Source organism: Atractosteus spatula, chromosome 12 (genome assembly GCF_055471065.1).
Source record: "Atractosteus spatula isolate fAtrSpa1 chromosome 12, fAtrSpa1.hap1, whole genome shotgun sequence".
NCBI classification, from domain to species: Eukaryota; Metazoa; Chordata; class Actinopteri; order Semionotiformes; family Lepisosteidae; genus Atractosteus; species Atractosteus spatula.
Window position 1 is genome coordinate 38,965,927 of NC_142717.1, and position 18,065 is coordinate 38,983,991.

The following is an 18,065-nucleotide window of genomic DNA, read 5'->3' on the forward strand; positions in this document are numbered from 1 at the left end:
ACAAGCATTCCAAGTCAGTACTTTGTATTATTACAAACAGGCCAGTAACCTTAGCATTACTGCATTTAATTCAAACTGTATTATAAAAAAAAGATCTTAAAAATGAAAATTCAAAAGGAGGACCTGCAGAAAACACAAATGTATCCAGTTTTCTGGCACCACAAGCAGCTCACTAAGACTTAAAGCCAGGAACAAGCCAGGGTTAGAAATCAAAGCCACCGAGTGACCGATACTTCTAGCCAGACAACTAGCTCGGCTTACCCTTTAAAACTGGAAATAAGCAAGGTCTTTTCTTCTGAGCTTTTAAACACTGACCGACAAAGTAACAACCATGAAGACATGCTGAAACTGTCCACCCTTCAACAAGGGTAACCTCTGTGTTGACATGCTGGCAGGTCTGAACATATCGGCTATCGATTTTAAAACCTGTAGTGTCAAATACTGTAGACCTAGCCTGCAGCATCCGTTTCATTTTTTTGGATCATCCTGACTTAAAGATTCTTTGTGCATGTATAGATATATTTTACAGTCTGGCAAGTTCACCTTCTATTGTTCAAACAAAAAGCTGCTCGCACACAGTATACGTAGTTGGTCTCAATGAGGTGCCTTCTTTTCTACCGTTGCTAGGCAACAGGATTTTCCTGACAAACACCTACACACACGTTCATAAACCATGAAATTATGTCTGAAGGAAGGCTATATAAAAATCTGCTGAACAGTTTGTAACCGCATGTCATGGAACAACATTGCTGGACCCCAGCGTTCTGCGTTTAAAATACCTCTAAAACCGCCATAAAGCATATCGACCAAAAAGGGCACAACTGGCAGAACCGACAAGCATTTACCAAAGAAAATGAAACCGTAGTTGGAAAAAAATAATCTTAAATTTACACACCTTGATGGCAGTGAGGCTTATTTTATTGCGGATAAGGCAACATTAAATTTTAGCTATAAACAAAACTGTGAAACGATTTTCATAACTGAAATGTCCATCTCCTGGCACATGGACTTTGAATACACCGTGCAAACTCTTCTGCGGGCCATAAGATAATTCTGTCTCGCACAGAAACGCACTTTATTTCTCATTCAACCCTCCTGCCTAGCCTGCACCTTCTGCTTCCTCGGTGTTTGCCACCTTCTGGAATTGTCTTCTGGGTCAGTTTAAAGTTTTGCCTTTGGTTTCGTGTCCATCCAGCGGGGATACCGGCCGTCACCTTGTCCCTGTGTTCTGGTCTTGCGTGCAGTGCCACACGGTCACGGCTTCCCAGGGCGGTTGACATCGAGCGCCGGTCACACCTCGACGTTGATCTTGGCGAAGCGGTACTGCAGCGAGGCGGCGCCCCTGACCAGCACCAGGCCCCTGGAGCCGGCGGGCTGCCCGGAGAGCATGTGCAGCAGCCCGGCCAGGCTGACGAAGCCCAGGGCCTCCCCGCAGCCTGCCGGCAGGGAGAAGTCCCCTTGCGTGACGAACCCCAGCAGCACCCGGGAGCAGTGCGAGGTCACGCTGGGCAGGGGCTCGGGCCACAGGCCCGCGGCGGGGGGCTCTGGGGGGCCGGCCGCCAGCGCCTGGCCGAGGCGTTCGGGAGCACCGCCGCCTTCCCCCGGACTCTCCCCCTCCTCCTGCCTCCTCCTGCCCCGCCGGTGCTTGAAGTGGTCCTTGTGCCGGGGCTCCTGCGGCCCGCAGTAGGCCGGGTCCGCGCGCAGCCGCTGGATGTCCTCGGGGGCAGGGATGCAGATCATGGCGTGCAGCGTGGGGCGGCCCTTCCTCAGCAGGGACAGCCTCGTCCAGACCAGACTCCTGCCGTGGGTCTCGCAGACGGACGCCACGACCGCGGGGGTCAGCTGCTGCTGCTGCTGCTCCTGCGCGGGGGCCGGCGCACGCCAACGCAGCCTCTGACCTCTCGCCGAGGTGGGCCTGCACCAGGCTGACACCTGCCGCAGCGCCTTCCTGCTCCTGGGGCAACACAAACACAACAGAGCTGTCTCACGCTCGGGCCAGATGGGGTCACCTGTACACTAGTCTCCCGAAGCGGGTGCGAAATTGCAATAGAGCGCTGGACAATACAGTCTGTTAATATGGACCACGATGAGAGCATAAGAGAGATTACAAACGAGAAGAGACCACTCTCCCCATCTTGCTCAGTTAGCAGTAGTTCATTGAAAGAAGCCCAGGTACGGGCCCAACAAAATGACACGAATAGCTTGTTCCATATCCCCCCATGCCTTTAGGTAAAGAAGAGCCTCCTGCTCTTGCCTTTAAATGCACGTCCACATAGCTTCTACCTTTGTGCTCTGCTCTGGTTCAGCCGTTTATTCTGAAAAGGTCATGCATTCATTTTTCAGATGCTCCGGTTACAAAGAAATGCAAGGTAATGTTTTTAGTACGCATGACAGGCTCTTGCGTTTTTCATTTCCCCATTTCATTCTGCTCCCTGCGATATGTTTCTCTCTGTCTGAGGCTGGGATTACAAACATGTTTATGAATGTGGAAAGTACAGCATATGGAATAGAATGCCAAATAAGGCATGACAAATTCTGTCCTCTTGAATATTTACTAGTATGGCACAAAGGAGTTTATCTCCATACCCTGGCCTATATCGTCATTCTCATTTCCTGGGCTGAGAATCGGCTAAACTGCATTCTTAGGCAAGGGCTGTCACTTTAGCATAACTTTCACAAACAGAAAAGATCTCTTTTCAAACTAAAGCACAGGGTGCCCTTAATTACCCTGACATGCACGGTGATGTCTAATTACTCACGAAAAATTCTTACTATTCAATAATTTCTTGCTTTTATGCCGATGTGGAATATCTTGACTTGGAAAATAAATTAACCCACCTAATGCAAAAGACACCTTGCAATGGAAAAAAAGACTGTAGTGGATTTTACTAAATATCCACTGTGAATAAAAACCATGCCAGTGCCCGTATTCCATTAGCAATTGGCTGGTGTTTGATAAGTAACCTTGTTAAAATAAGCATTTATACTAAAAACATCCCCAGCTGAGTCTCTTATAGTTTTGGTTTATGCAGCCATGATGCATAATAGCAGTGATTTCGTTTTAAAATGAATGAAGCATAGCCCCAACAGAGCAGAACTGAACTACAGTAATTATCAGCACAGTTTGTCCGTTTTGTACACGGAATTTGTCTAATTTCAAGGTTACATAACATCTGTGCAGAAAAATGTTGGAATAATTCCTGTCAGAGTAAGGAGGTCTCATTAAATTAAATTACAACCTTCAACACGCAAAAGAAAAGCAGGTCTGCATTCAGAACATTTGCCTGCTGCGCAACCACCACTCCAGGCCTGTAAGACTATAAGTAGTGTCTTATAGTGCTTTCATTTCACTAGAGCTCCAGACTACATTATTGACTTAAATCCCTTGACGGGCCCAACATTACTCCCTTCCCCCACTCCAGCGCATTCAGGGGCTGGAGATAAAGGGGGATTTGTAAGACCAGCTCACTAGGACTGGTGTGTACCCCTGCAATAAACACAACCACCCACCATGAGTCATCTAAGGGACGTCTCTATTCGAACACAGAGTCTCTCTCACACAACTGAGCCGCAACGCAGCGAAAAGTGGGATGAAGGTTAGCGGGCGCTGGGGGAAAGAACAGGAGAAGATGGGATATGTGTGCCTGAGAGAGGACAAGACAGGGCACTGCAGGAAGAACAATACCGATCACCGGAGTCCATAAGGTGACATTGATGCAGGTGCACCATCAAGGGCACTGCCTTTTCATTCCATCCACCCGTCTTCTAAGCGCTTTTTCGAATTCAGGGTCACGGGAGAACTGGGGTCTATCCTGGTAAGTACCAGGCGGCAGGCAGGGTACACCCTGGACGGGACGCCAGTCCGTTGCTGGGCAGATACACACAGATACGCACACACTCACAGCAGGGCCAGTTTACCTAGATGCCAATTAACCTACCAGTATGTCTGGACCGTAGGAGGATACCAGAGCACCCGGAGGAAACCGACACAAACGCAGGGAGAACATGCAAACTCCACACAGAGAGCACCCCAGGGACTGCACCCAGGGCCCCAGCGCTGCGAGGCAGCAATGCTGACCACCGCGCCACTGTGCCGCTCCCTTTCTTTACTCATTAAACATAATTCTGATGGTAACAAGTCTCCAGTTGTCCGTAATCGTAATCCCACCAACCTCAGGACCTTGAACTTGGCCACCGCCACCACAGCGTCGCTCAGAGCATTAGTGCTGCCACGCTCCGGGCCTCCTGGAAACTCTGGCCGCGGTGCCGATCCCTCCTCTCTGCCTGCAGCTTGGGAACGGTGCTCTTCAGGGCCCGGAGCCTCAGGAGCAGGTCTGGCGTGGCCCTCCGAGGCAGGGAGCTCCTCTTTCACGATCATTTCCCACTCCTCCGCCAGCTGTTGCCAGGGGCAGCGGAAGGGCGCAAGGCAGCCGTGTTTGATGTAATTCGGCCTCTTGGCAGGGGGACGCCTACACCGAACAAAACACAGGATTTAGGGCCTCTCACAGCTCACGACATTTCCAGACATGCGTCGCCTGCTTCTAGAACTGCGTTGGGTGTGTGAAAAACTTGCCAGCGTTTTGCTGGGGAAAAAAAAAACATTTCCCCCCACTGTTAAATAAGTAGTGTGCAGTTCATCTAGCTAAACCTTTTCAGCTTTTAGAGCAAAATGAATGTCGTGAAAAAAACCTCAACAACAAATTGCAGAAACCAATGCCTTCAGGTATTTTAATAATAATAACAACATCATCATCATCATCTGGTTCTTTCATTTGATTATTAAACTTTGAAAGTGAAAATTATATCATTATTTTGAAACGTACGACAACTAGACAGCTCCTCTTCTGAGCATGTGGGCAAACTGGTCTCTACACTCGCAAACGATTCATCACAGGAAATCTGCCTGCTGAAGCCACGTGATCCGTAAGTCCTGCTCCGTGCTGCACAGTAGCCAGGGACGTGACTCTACCTCCTGTAGTGGTCCACGAGCTGCGTCTCCTGTTCCCGCAGGAATCGGGCGCCGGCAGGGCAGTCCGGGAAGTCGCCCGGGAAGTGCGGGGCCCCTTTGTTCTGGGAGTGCTTCAGCGCCTCCTGCAGGCCCCCAACACGGACGCCGCGGAATATCTGAGAGAGAGAGACGTGGCGTTCCGGTTCACAGCGCGGACAGGTGCGTCTTCACACGGGGGCAATAACTACTGTACATCGGTTTTCAACACTTGCTATGAGGAGACCTTAGATGTCCAGGCTCCACTTGGAGAGCTCTCTAGTCACTGTGCCACCTGCCCCCCCCCCCCATCAGCAACATGACTACACTGGCTACACAGCCCCCTGAGTAAAAGGGTTGCTGTTCTACAACAACACCTCACACACTTTCCCTATTAATCCTAAACTGCTTTAGGAATGTTGCTGAACAAAATCCGATTTTTAACTGAACAGCTTAGGAAATCTTAACAATAAACAGCGAGATTAAGTCAAGAGTACAATACATGAAGGTTTAATGGCCCCCATTTTTTTAAAATAGGACTTTTTCAAATGTATATTTCCCTTATTTTATAATTTTGTTTTTTCCCCAGAACAATGGTCTGTCATATTCAAAAACCCCAGTTTTGCAAAGGCAATTGAAAACACACTGAAAGCCTGTCTGTTAGTTCAGCAGCAGCACACTGCTTCCATGCATCACAGATTCTGAATGTGAAGAGGCTTAAAGGTCAGTTTAAATAAACTGGTTAAAAACTAATGCCGTTACATGAAGTATCCAAAGGCAAGAACTGACGCGGAGCTGTCAAGAAGGGTTTTGATGCTGGACTTGCTATAGTCCGTTAAGAAAACCTGAAACAGACCACATGGCACAAGCACAGGTGACAGACAGTGCTTTGCATCCGTTGTGGAGCTGCTATATTCATGCTCTGAGAACATTTCTCTTCACATGCACCGTGACAAACAGCCAACAGGCACGGGATCAGACCACTTCACCAGCTGCACGTACCAGAGGTATCCAGAAAGCCATGCCCCAGCCTTTGGGGAGCAGGAGGTCCCACCCCGTACCCCAGGATGACTTCTCCTCTCCGACCTGCTTCCCCGGCTGATGCACAAGCAGGACCGGGACCCTGGACTGAGGGGGAGTGGGGCTCAGCTGGGACGCCGGGACCAGAAGCTCACTCCTCATACGGTTCAGCTCCTGCAAACACAGCGGTCAGGGCCAGCCAGAACCAGGGCATCGACCTCCTGCCCTTTCTGTACCCCACCACACACCTGCAGGGCCTGTTTCCCTGCCTTATCTGGTCCTGATCAGTGGTGATGCTCAAGAAGAAACTGAAGTATTTACAGGCAACTCATGCAGTCTTATCTTTGACAGGTTAGATATAAACTAAAATATAAAATGGTTCAGAGTAAGTTGCTTTAATATGCATTCTTAGATCTCTTAGCCACTGAAAATGGAAAAAAAGCCTTTAAGTCTATAAAGTTTTATTTTCTTTTTCCACCTTTATCATTATTTCTTTGCATTATTAACTTTATTAAGTAAATAATACACTAGAGCATAAACATTATTAGTAACAGATTGAAAAAAAAACCCAATATATTATCATATACAGAAAGTTGAGCACATGCACCCAAGGCGGATGCAGAAATACCTGTTCCGGAATTTTATTTTCCGTGACATTGTCCCGGACAGCTTGCTCCCACAAGGGGCTCTCGCAGCATTCTGCCGGGACTCCCTGAAGGGTCAACAATCTGGTCTCCTCCCCTCCCCCTGGAAGACCGAGGGACGAAAAACAGACCTCTGTCTAACCAGCAGTAAGGATGGTACCAGCTCCCTCACTCTGCAATGGGCGATGGGCCCATGGGCTCCCTCAATATCAGAAGCACTTGGAGCAATTAAACCGCAATCTCCAATCCTGGACATGCCTGCAGTGGCTCAGCATTCCCTCCCTCCCAGGGTGAGACTATTGAGAAAGCTGTATGTTGATACCCATCTTGAATCAATAACTGCACTTGGGTGCCTTAGGTTATCCCGATCTGGGTGTACTGGTGCTCTCATTAACAGGACTTAAGTGGAATAAGTGCATTGACTGAAGAGGGAATTATACTGAATGATAATGAAAACACTTATCTTTCTTGTTCAGACAGAATATATCAATAGCGATGCTGAAACCCTGAATGTTTTTAACAATACATGGGGTGTATTTTGCTCACTCGTGCCCATTTTAATCTGGCAAAGCAATCTGAGATGCCTTTGCTGGAAGGGCACTACACAAATAGAATTGCATTTTCTGTAATGAGTTTTGTATTTTATGTATGGTTATTTAAAATTACAAATGCAAAAAAGAAGATGGGAATTCTAGGTCTTGGGTTAAGTACTGTCTGAAGAGTTTAAAAGCTAACTGCCTTGAGCAGCATTTTGTACAAAAAAGATCATACGACACTATGCCAAGTATCATACAAGAGCACAAGAGATGAAACTCGAATAAGCAGCACGATGACAAAGCTAAACCTGGAACCGAGGCGTGGTCCAAGCACAGCACCTGGTGGGTCTTGCCAGGATTCGAACCTGGATCATCTGCACGGACAAGCAGAGGCTCCCCAGGAGCACAAGGCCAGCGGAAACATGCCGATACCTTCCACGCTCAGGACAGGCATGTTGAGAGGATCTCTGTGAACGTTGTACATACTTTTTCTGCTGTAGCTGCAGTACTATATAATGGACAAACGGAACTGGAAGAGAAGCACGCTGGACACAAGGGCCACTATGTAATTCTATACTGTGTTCTATAGAAACGCTGTGCTACAAAACTAAGTAACCAATTGGCATTAAAAGAAATTATCTTCGGCAAACAGTGAAGAGGAAGATGTGTGATCTTGGAATGCTGCCAATCTGATCAGCACAGGGAAGCATAACAGATCACTGAAAAATATTTAAGGGCTGTTCAAATTTAATTACTCAGGAATTATACACTGAGCATCTCTGTGTGTTCCGCTCCCATGCACATGAAATAAAAACTTAACTTCTGAGACAGGAAGCGGGAAAATTTCTCCAACAGAAACCTTCAGCGTTTTACATTAATGTCATTAGTAATCAACTGATTCAACTGAAATTCGACTGAAAACCCTATGGGATGGGAATGACTGCTTTACGAACGCAAAGTCTGCAAAGCGCATGCCGATACTTGAAGAAATCGAGGCCGTCTTTCGTGCGGCCTAGTCTCTTGGGGGTACCTTGCATCTGCTCGAGATCAGGCAATGTTTTGCTCCTCCTGGTTGGCAAAGTCAGCCTGGGGTCATCAACAGCGAGTCCAAGAATAGTGCCTGCTGGGATCTCCGCAGAAGAGCAGACCCCTGGAAGGAATATCCACATGCATTTCAGGCAGTTGTGAAGCCAAACGAGCTGAAACGCCATCTTTTCACTTTGCACATAACCCAACGTGCTCCAGAAACAGGGCATAATCAACCACATGAACGCAAAGGGACAGATTTACTGAAGTAAGCACTTGGAACACCTGAGAATAATTACTAAAACAAACAGCTACATGATCATGTTCCTGTTCTTTATTTCTGATCTTGCGGCCCCAGGTTGCGTACATGGCTAGCAGGCTGCTGACCTGAGACGGTGTCTTTCTGTCAATTGAGATATTGGAGGTCAAGTTAAATTCAGAAACCCGAAATTAAAATCGAGCAGTATGATCGAGTGGTATGATCGCCTCCTGATATGCGTATTGGGAGATCTGGGAAATGCACTATTTTGTTTGAGAGTCCTAAGTGCATCAGCGTAGTGTGAAGAAATGTCATGAGAGCCCACCTGCATTCCTGGATAAAGAGGTGAAAAAGAGCTAAGGTAACCCTTAGACAGCACAGCCTTGCTTCCCCAAGCAGCCACTTAAAAAAAGGCTTCAGATGACAATGGAAAACAATACGCAAGAAAGACAAGAGAGACCAACCTTTCAGCTGCCGAAAGATGTCTGCTTGGCGATGGTGAAGTGAGAGGTTGTCGCCATCCTTGCACTGCTCAGGCCACCAGAGGTGAGATGTTTCGGTCATGCCGTCCGGCTGGAAGAAATGGAAACCTGTCTTGGGTCCATTGTGAGAACACGGGAAAAAAAAACCCATCTGCCCCAATCCCCTTGAAATACTCTGATTACAATCAACACAGACCTTGTAAGGCTAGTCTAAGCTTACCAGAAGAAACCCAGCATAACAGAAAAAGAATCCCTTTCTGACAGTACAACACAAATGTGAGCAGGCAGCTTATGTGATAAAATCTTACTACAGCATGAAAGGCCCAAAAGGTAAGCACGTACCAATGTACCTCCAAAGGAACAAACTTTGCACATTCTTAGATATACCCAGTAACTCTGTTACAATGACAGTTTTAGGAAACGGCTCCTTACCTCCCAGTCAGTAGCAGGCGTCAGGGTATCTGTGAGAACGCAGTGGGAAAGAGGTCCAATGAGTCGAAACCTCAAGATTTCCATGGTGAGGTCACTAAAAGGCAACACAATATTTCTGCAATAAGTGGATGGCAGCATCGCAGACTCACTGGGCAAGTTCTGCAAGATGCTTGCGAGATTCTCAGAATGCACCAGCCTAGATTAGCACATGTGCAGGGCAAGGCTAAATCGTTTGTGACTTGGAAACCAAAAAAAGCACGCATGTAAACATTTGACATAAGTAGGCATTTGAAACTAATAAAGATTTTTTTTCATGCCAACTGAAGATTGCACTGGCCATACCGATCATGATTTTGACTGAATAATAATCTGACATATATGGACTATATACGGTGGTTTTGATATCAAGTACTGAACTGATGTTTTATACCAGGGGCTACTGGAAACCGTCTGATGAAACACTTCCAAGTGGCCGCTGTGCTGGAGCTCACAAAACCCACACAGTTCTAATTCCAGGAATGAACCCCTCTGGAAGGATAATCGCAGTTAAAACTCAAACCTTTTCGAAGTCTAGCTGAAAAGGCCTCACAGGTGATTCGTCACCCTAGAAAAGGCTACCTTATGACTATCCCAGTGACCTCCGATTTCCAGGAAAGTGGGGTCACGGACTGCCGAGTGCCGTCTCCGATGATCTTCTTCACGGGCACCGCTGCCTCTCCCTCCGCGCCGCTCCGCTTTCTCTTCTTCCCAGGGCGCTGTGCTTCTGGCGCTTCCACAGGCTCCTCCGCTGAGCCCCGTGCCAGGACGGGCAGGGCCACAGGAGCCCCGGGCTCCAGCGGCTCCGAGCACTGGCACACGAGCTGCAGCTCGGGCAGCAGGTCCTGGAACAGACAGGGACTCCAAGTAAGGTTACAGGGGGAAAAACAAAACAGAAACACGGAAAACGAGAACGCTCTTCGTTCTAGGAGACCGCGCCCTGCCAGACGGGCAGGCTGGCGGATTCTTAGGCGACAGCTCCGGGAAACTCCGGACCTGCTTCAGGGTGGGATGGACCCAAAGCCACAGCTGCCGGTGACTGGAGGGCCCCCTCTTCGGTCTCCACATGAACAGGACCTGTCCCAGCGGCTCCGCGGGGTACCGGTCCGCTCTGTGCACCACCACGGAGCCCTGCCGCCTCCCCGACAGGCACGCCACGGCTCCGAACGTCGGTCCTGCGGAGAGAAACCAGCGTCACGCAACCAGCACTGCCAGAATGATAGCCCAAGTCTACTTTTCATCAGGAGCAGCTCCCCGTGGCTGTCATTCTATTTGTGAGGGCCTCCATATATTGTCATAATGTACAACACAACTTTTTTTGTACTGTTCCCTTTTTTGTATATTCTGTACTGTGAGCAACTTTTTTTTTAGTGCTCTTCTCACCAACTGTACTCATGGTATTGTATGCATTGTATTGTTGTATTATTTCATTACACTGTGCTGTGTTGACTGTTGCACTGCAATTTCCCTCACGGGATCAATAAAGTATCCATCTCAGGTCCACCGTCACTGAATGGCATTTGTCATAACTACACAATTACAACTGGGACTTGAGTGGTTGAAGGCGAGGATTGTGGATCAGAATCCCTGAGGAAGTAGAGTAGCTCTCAGACACTCACCAGTCTCCTTACTGGTGAGCCGAGCCAGAGCCCTTAACAGCGTGTCCTCCTCTCCCTTCACTTCCACACAGCAATAGTAGGACAGGTCCTGTGACAAGAACAAGTCACTTAAACATAGAAATCTAGGGGTCTAAACATCAAACAAATCTACACTGTTTGTATAGTGCCTGTGTTTGGTTTTATCAATGAGTTTGAACAACAAAACAACAGAATTTGCCTTTTACTTTCCTTTTTTTGAATCTTCCAATTGGACTACAGTCACACCTAGGACTGGATCTCGCAAAGATGGAAAAACAGTCGTAGAGGGCACAATTTTACTTTTTTCTGTCGTGCCTTTTGCATTTTGGAACTTATGAAACATCTGTACAAAGTATGCCAGTGCATATTCTGGATGCTATTGCCAGGGTAACGTGTTCACTAAAGATAAAATAAACTTTGGTTTAATTCTAATGCTGTATGTCTTTTTATATGCCCTTGTTAAATATTTAGCCGCATCTCTAACAGTTTGTCATAAGGGGCAAAGGAGGCACATGTAAACCACAATGTTGAAGCCAGTACCCTCCCTGGCTTCGTCTGAGAAACAGCTGGAGGAGGTCGTGGGCATGAGGAACTAGAAGTGGCCATCTCGTCTGTGACCTTTCTAAGGCTCTTCACCTTTATGACATCTGAGCACCATATACCGGAAAACGTTGTAAAACGGAATATAACTTCAAACAACGCTATGAGCACATTCAGCAAAATGAAGGAAGTGGGGACAAAGCTTGAGAGAAAACGAGGACGAGCACACCAGAACATCCCGTTTTTCTCAGGACAACAAACGGAAGAAACTTCTGTCCTTTAGTATTTCTCCCAGCCATTGTGGGTGCCGGCACCCCAACTTCCCCCGGCCAGCTACGAGCATCGAAGTGAGCGAGACGGGTTGAAGCACTGCCTCCCTCCCTTTCGCCTTCCCACTCTCGAACCCGTGTTCCTGCGCGAGTACGGACCTGGAGGAGGCTGTGGCTGCTCATCGCCCTGTAGCAGCCCCTGTAGCACTTGGAGGTCGGCCTGTCCCCCAGGCTGTAGCCCCACGCCCGCACCATGTGGAACCGCTTGGCGTGCCAGATGTGCGTCTCCAGCCACACGTGCCGGCGCTGCCGGCGGTTGAACTCCAGCAGCAGGTTGCCGTGCCTCCGCCGGGCCCGCCGGCTCTTGCTCTTCGACTGCTCCTTCTTCTGCTGGCTCGTCTTCTCCAGCTCGGGAGGCAAACAAACAGGGGGGGCAGGGTGAGGTAAAAACAGCAGCTCATCCATGGTGGGGGGGTGGGGGAATCACTTGGCTTGAAAATGAATCGCACGCACCGCTTTAGTCTAACAAACTCTCAACTGTTTTTTTTAAAAGAACAGACATTTGACATCGCTATTCTTTTTTGTCCTCACCCAGTTGGTCAACTTTTTTTTTTTTACACATCTTAGCTTGCAGCTTCAAACCCAGTCACCGCACACGGGAGGGAATGTGGACATGTAGGTCCAGCTCCTCTAACCCACTCCGGGCAAGACGGCCCTGTACCGCAGGTGTGGGGACAATGAGAGGTTCGAGACGCCTCTCACCGGCGGCCACTCCTGCCTGTAGGCACCATGGCAGGCTGCAGGGGATGCCAAGAGACCTGTCTGGCTAATTCCACCTTCCCCGTGGCAATTTCCAGGCAATTGTGCAATTGTGCTCTGGGAATCCAAGCCACAGCTGGCTAGGGAGATGACCCAGGCTCGAACCCGGGACCACAGAACACAGTCTGTACTCCGATGAGCACCTTTAAAAGCTGAGCCACTCCGGAGGCCTCAGTTACCTCTCATTTTTAGTCCTTTAACACGGGAAGTATTCTGTTTGCATAAGGCAAGTGTTTTATAAACAATACCAGATGAAATTAAAATGTAAAAAGGATGATCTATCCTTCAATACTTGTGACTTTACTACATGCTTTCGGTAGTACTTTCCTTATTCGGTCTTAATTCTTACTCATCTTAAACCAAGAACTGTGGGTTCTTAACCTAAAATGGTTCACGCCATGACCAAAACCTAACTCCATTAAAAATGTCGTTTTGGGCTTCAAGGCTCCCTGGCCGGGGGACCTGTGTTGTACACACGAGCAAGCATAAGCGTACTTCAATCAGACTTCTCCAGCAAAATGCCCCACTGTAGCACACAAGTAAACCCCTGACCTTGAGCAGGCTGCAGAACAACAGCTCAAACACAAATAATCCCCCCACCTTAAACTGAAAACTACTTTGTAAGCAACTTTTTATACATTGTGATTTACACATCCAATATTGTTATTTAATTATATGCAATATTTTAGCAAAGGCGTATTGCAGGGGGACACCCAGATAAACTGCCGATAACAGCCTCCCACACGTTCCAGTGTGAGAAAACCCTGCAGGCTGGAATAGCGCACAGAGGAAGCGGCAGACGCGGGTTCGAACATACCGCTCGCGCAGCGGCCGCCCTCAGCCGGCGGGGGAGCCGCCTGACGTTGTGGCTCATGGCCCGGCGCCTCATGTGCTTGGGCAGCGCGCCGAACACGTGCGAGCTGCCCGTGGTCTTCGTCACGGCCCTCAGCATGGCGCCCACCTCGGCAGCCCGGGCCTGGGCAAACACAGACGCTGCCGGGGAGCGAGAGGAGAGGAGAAGAGCCGCAGAAAGTGAGACGATCCCTCCCATCGCTCCTGTAGCGTCATTTCTGTTCTACATACTGGGCTGCAACAACGCTACTCACTGTCACTTAATCACACGGCTGCTCACACATCCTCATTTTTCCCTACCTACATTTCTGAAACACACTTTAACCCGTTCTGTTTGTTTTTGAAAGCCCAGCTTCAAGAGCATGGTTACTTTCAAACAGGCCCTCTAGTAACCTTATAATCCATACCAGCTGGTGAGAAGCAAAGACACATTACCACCACGTCACTGAACGTACTGGTGTAACTTTTTACTTGGGTCTTTGTTTCTGGTCAGTCCAGTTTCAGAGATTCTAAGCATTTTTTTTTTTACCTTTGACGTTTTTAAACTGACCCAGAACAGACGCGAGGAGTTGCTCTGTTTTCGTTCGCTCACCAGTGCGCCGAGTCGGCAGTACTGCCTGACTCCCGCAGGGCCGAAGCTGCAGCTGCAGGCCGCAGCAGAGCACAAGGGCTGAAACCACCCACCCTCACTGAAGCTGTGCGGGGTTCCCAGACTTACCCGTGATGTATCTGGGGAGCTTCTGGGAATATCCCTGGAATCCTCTTGCACTGTCCCCCCACTGGTGTCCCCTGACCCCCCCAGACGGATGACCCTGGGGGCTGGGGGCCGAGGAAGGAGGGCGTGACCCCCCCGGCTGCTGGGGGCCACCATAACTTCTACCTAGAAACAGACCTAAATTCACTCACGGCAAGAGGAAAACGGCACAACAGGCAACACTCAGTGCTCGCCACCCTCATGCAGTGATGGTTCTCTCATGTCAATTGCCGAGCAAGAGGCCTGCTGCAGTCTCCTCATCACAGCTCATGGGCTTTCCATTCTTGGACACGTCCACTTCCAGGATGACAAAAGGGACTCGGCTCACAACATTTCTGGAGCAGGTATAGAAGCGCACAGCGACAGTGATCAGGCCAACAAAGCGGTTATTAATAAGTGTTAGAGAGCGCGGAGCGTGTACCTTGCCGCTGAGCCTCCCCCCCGTTCCTCCAGCACCTCTTGTCTTGCGGAGGCGCCCAGCCAGGGGAAGAGAAGGTGATGTTGCTGGGCTGGTTCCTCATTTTCTTGCGGTGCATCCTCTCTTTGGCTCCAGACATCTCTGGTGAACAGAAAAAAAAGGCTTTTAAATGTGTGCTAACAGGCTTCTATTATTGTACAATCAATCAGCGAACGATAAGCCACAGAGACAAAATAATACCCGGCATTAAGTGCTGCAGTCTTGCAACATGACTCTGCAGCATGCTGTGCTCAGAAAAGGATCATGCAAAATATATAAACAACATACACACAGTGCCCTCTAGATAAATTCACACTCCTGATAAAACAGGAACAGAAAACATCATTAAAAGATGGGGTTATGGAGCACATTTTGCTTAAAACAATTCTCTAAAAAACGTTATACAGTAACGGTAAAAGCATTGAACAGAAGAAAGTCATGTCATAATTCACTGAATTCCAGAAAACACGAGTCTCATTTACTCCTACCTTAAAGTACTCCTTTAAGTACAATTATTCAAAATAATCGCAAGAAAATCCTACTCGTAATGCTCGTGAGGCAGTGGGAACCTCTGGCATCAGACAGAGGCTTTCCAAGTTTCCCCGTCGTCTTGCAAAACAGTGTAAAAGGAGGTAACACGCAGCAGACGTTCAGTGCTGCTGACATCATGCATATACGGTGTTAAGACGGGACCATATTCATTGCACTTCCTACTCCGATACAATAGGTGGCGGTATTGCGCCGGCAATGTGCACAGATAGCCGTCAAGACAAAGAAGAAAGACATTTCAGAAGGCATTAGCATGCATCATCATGGTTAAGGTCAGAGAGCTCTCCGAAGACAGCAGGCAAAAGGTCATTGACCTCCACAAGCTGGGGAATGGCTATAAAACAATCCACAAGAAGCTCAATCTGCCACTGTCCACAGTGGTGTCCATTATTAAGAAATTTAAGGCTACGGGTGTAGTGGCCACTCTGCCAGGGAGAGGACGCAAGTGTATTCTGCCACGGCGGGCTGTGAGACAGGTGGTCCGGGAGGTGACCATCAATCCGAAGACCACAGCTGGAGATCTCCAACACAAACTGGCCTCTTCCGGATACAAAGTGTCCAAAACCACCATCCGGCGGCGCCTGCATGAATTTGGCATCCGAGGGCAGGTTACAAAGAAGACCCCCCTTCCGAGGGCGACCCCCAGGAAGAGGCGAGTCGAGCTGGCCAAGATACACCTGAATGGCAAGTGTGCGCCCGCACCATTGTTTCGGAAGAAAAAATAAGACAAACCTGCAAAAGCGGTTATTAAAATTACCTACAGAATGTGGGCATTTCAATTCGATGGTGTTTCTGGAACCCAATACACAAGTGACTTCATTGCGTTTCTCTGAATAATAGGCCTATGAAAATACATGCTACTTGCAACCTTAAAAGAAGGTGTTCGGTACCTGTATATAAAAAAACAAATTTTACCTGCGTCGCATACATAAACAATTATCCAGGAGACGCCACGGTACTACTTCAAACCATGCTGCTTCTGCTTCCGTTTAATAAAACACGTGAGCTTCAAGCACTTCCGGTTTTCCAGCGTTCTAAGGTGAGTGGGAAATGTAGTTCAATATACGGACCAGACACGTTTCTGGATGGTTACCAAACAATTGGGCAGCGTAATTTTAACATCATATCCGATGAATATGCCCATATATGAGTTGTCTTATATTCAAGACGACTTATATTAATGTTTTATTGTTCAACGGGGTTGTTTCAGAATGTGAGCCTTCTGTGATGCTACTTTGAATCCTAATATAAGCAGGACTGGGTTTGGGTAGTTCTGGGATGAGAAACCTAAAAAGGAAAACCAGCATAGTGTTGGAAGTGGAATTTGTAGACCATGAGGTGTTACCTCATCTAGACCAATGTCCAACATGGGAGCTGAGGCACACTGTGCTCTGGGGCGGGTATTCTCAATCTCCTTCAGCTAAGGGTTCAATTAAGCAGAGAGATCAGAACTGGGCCCCGGAGGCGTGTTGGAATCCTGCTGTAAGAGGTCAAGTGGAAAAAAAAATCCATTTGTATTGGTATGAAAGCTTTTTAGTTTTAGCTTGCTGAGCCTTGTGAAGAAAAGTCTGTTTGATTTCTGTTTCCTTTCTCTCTGATTCTTGGCAGCTGTTCTCATTATATATCTCGGACTTAGCCAGAACAATACTGTATCATCAGAGCCAGACTGAGCCTTGTGTACCTATATACCAGCTCCCTGCCTGTCACGGGCCTCTTCCCTTTTCTTACTGCCTGAAACGGGTTCTCAGACCAGTTCCGATCGAGCATGTTGCTTTCTTTGCTGGAGTAAGAGAAGTGTGTAATGGCTTAGCAGTATTAGCAGTATTTCTCCTCACAGAGGCGCTGTGGTTAGATGGAGGTGATTCTGAGATGTCCCTAAGGCTGGGTGTGGAAGCCCCGGTAGCCTGGCTATTGGACGCTCTGATTCAGCTGACGAAGTGATTTCTCTCCCTGATCTGCAGTGTGTCACCCGGGTGGTTGAAGTGGGCATCCACTCAAAAGGGTGAAAGGTGCTCTATGGCCACCAGGGATTATTAATGGAGTGAGATGCATGCTCTGGGAATAAAAAAGTCACTACATTCATATAAAAATCCAGTACTTGATGATGTGGTTAGCATTGCTGCCTCAGAGCTGGGGCCCTGGGTTCAATTCCTGGAGTGGAGTTTGTATGATCTCCCCGAGTTTGTGTGGGTTTCCTCCCACAGCCCAAAGACTTACTGGTAGGTTAATGGGCTTCTGTAAAAAGTGGCTGTGGTGTGGGTGTGTGCACGTCTCTGTCTGCCCTGTGATGGGCTGACAACTGTCCAGCCTCCCCCACAACACTGAACCGAATAAAGCGGTTAAGAAAATGTTTATTCTTTAGAAACATTCCATTCCAGTGACTTGATTGAAGTGTTTTGTCCGAAAACCAGGTACTCAGGTCTTTCTGACGTACACCTACATTTTGCAGTAAAATGATTTTGTCAAATGTTTTGTTTCTCCCTTGTCATGTTTTACCTTTCTCTGCCCGTGTCTAAATGATCTAATTCCAGGTGGTGTGATAGCTGAGCACTTGAAGAGTGAAGGTCCTCATTCCGCTAACCTGGCCCTTTCCTGCCCTCGAGTGTGGCCCTCCAGTGATGTAGCACACTGTACATGAAGACACCTGCCTGACAGCTGGACAGAGTCAGCCTCCCAGCCAGGGGCAATGAAAATGGGTAATAAACCTGCCCTTTGGTCCTTAGATCAGATCCCCCTGGGGGACCAATGAGCCATCACCCTACATCCTGC

The 18,065-nt window shown here is 48.3% G+C and overlaps 1 protein-coding gene across 1 annotated transcript; it reads right to left on the reverse strand.

Annotated features, from left to right (window-relative positions):
• Window positions 1–896: 896 nt before the first annotated feature.
• On the reverse strand, window positions 897–16,287 carry pop1 (POP1 homolog, ribonuclease P/MRP subunit). The gene is made up of 16 exons (XM_088929470.1): window positions 16,212–16,287; window positions 14,712–14,849; window positions 14,255–14,416; window positions 13,502–13,677; window positions 12,025–12,273; window positions 11,039–11,126; window positions 10,416–10,594; window positions 10,002–10,264; window positions 9,384–9,477; window positions 8,934–9,042; window positions 8,215–8,334; window positions 6,633–6,751; window positions 5,987–6,178; window positions 4,970–5,124; window positions 4,173–4,469; window positions 897–1,954 (listed from the first exon to the last, which is right to left on the reverse strand). Exons 2-16 carry the CDS (start codon window positions 14,845–14,847, stop codon window positions 1,291–1,293), a joined length of 3,003 nt encoding a protein of 1,000 aa, XP_088785596.1. The 5' UTR covers window positions 14,848–14,849; window positions 16,212–16,287; the 3' UTR covers window positions 897–1,290.
• Window positions 16,288–18,065: the final 1,778 nt, after the last annotated feature.

Excerpts from the sequence above, each read along its gene's own strand:
- pop1 (XM_088929470.1), bottom strand. The coding sequence starts at position 14,847 with ATGTCTGGAGCCAAAGAGAGGATGCACCGCAAGAAAATGAGGAACCAG. Across the intron at positions 4,470-4,969 it reads CTCGTGGACCACTACAGGAG|GCGTCCCCCTGCCAAGAGGC; the intron begins GTAGAGTCACGT and ends TGTTCGGTGTAG. Across the intron at positions 1,955-4,172 it reads GCCAAGTTCAAGGTCCTGAG|GAGCAGGAAGGCGCTGCGGC; the intron begins GTTGGTGGGATT and ends GTGTTGCCCCAG.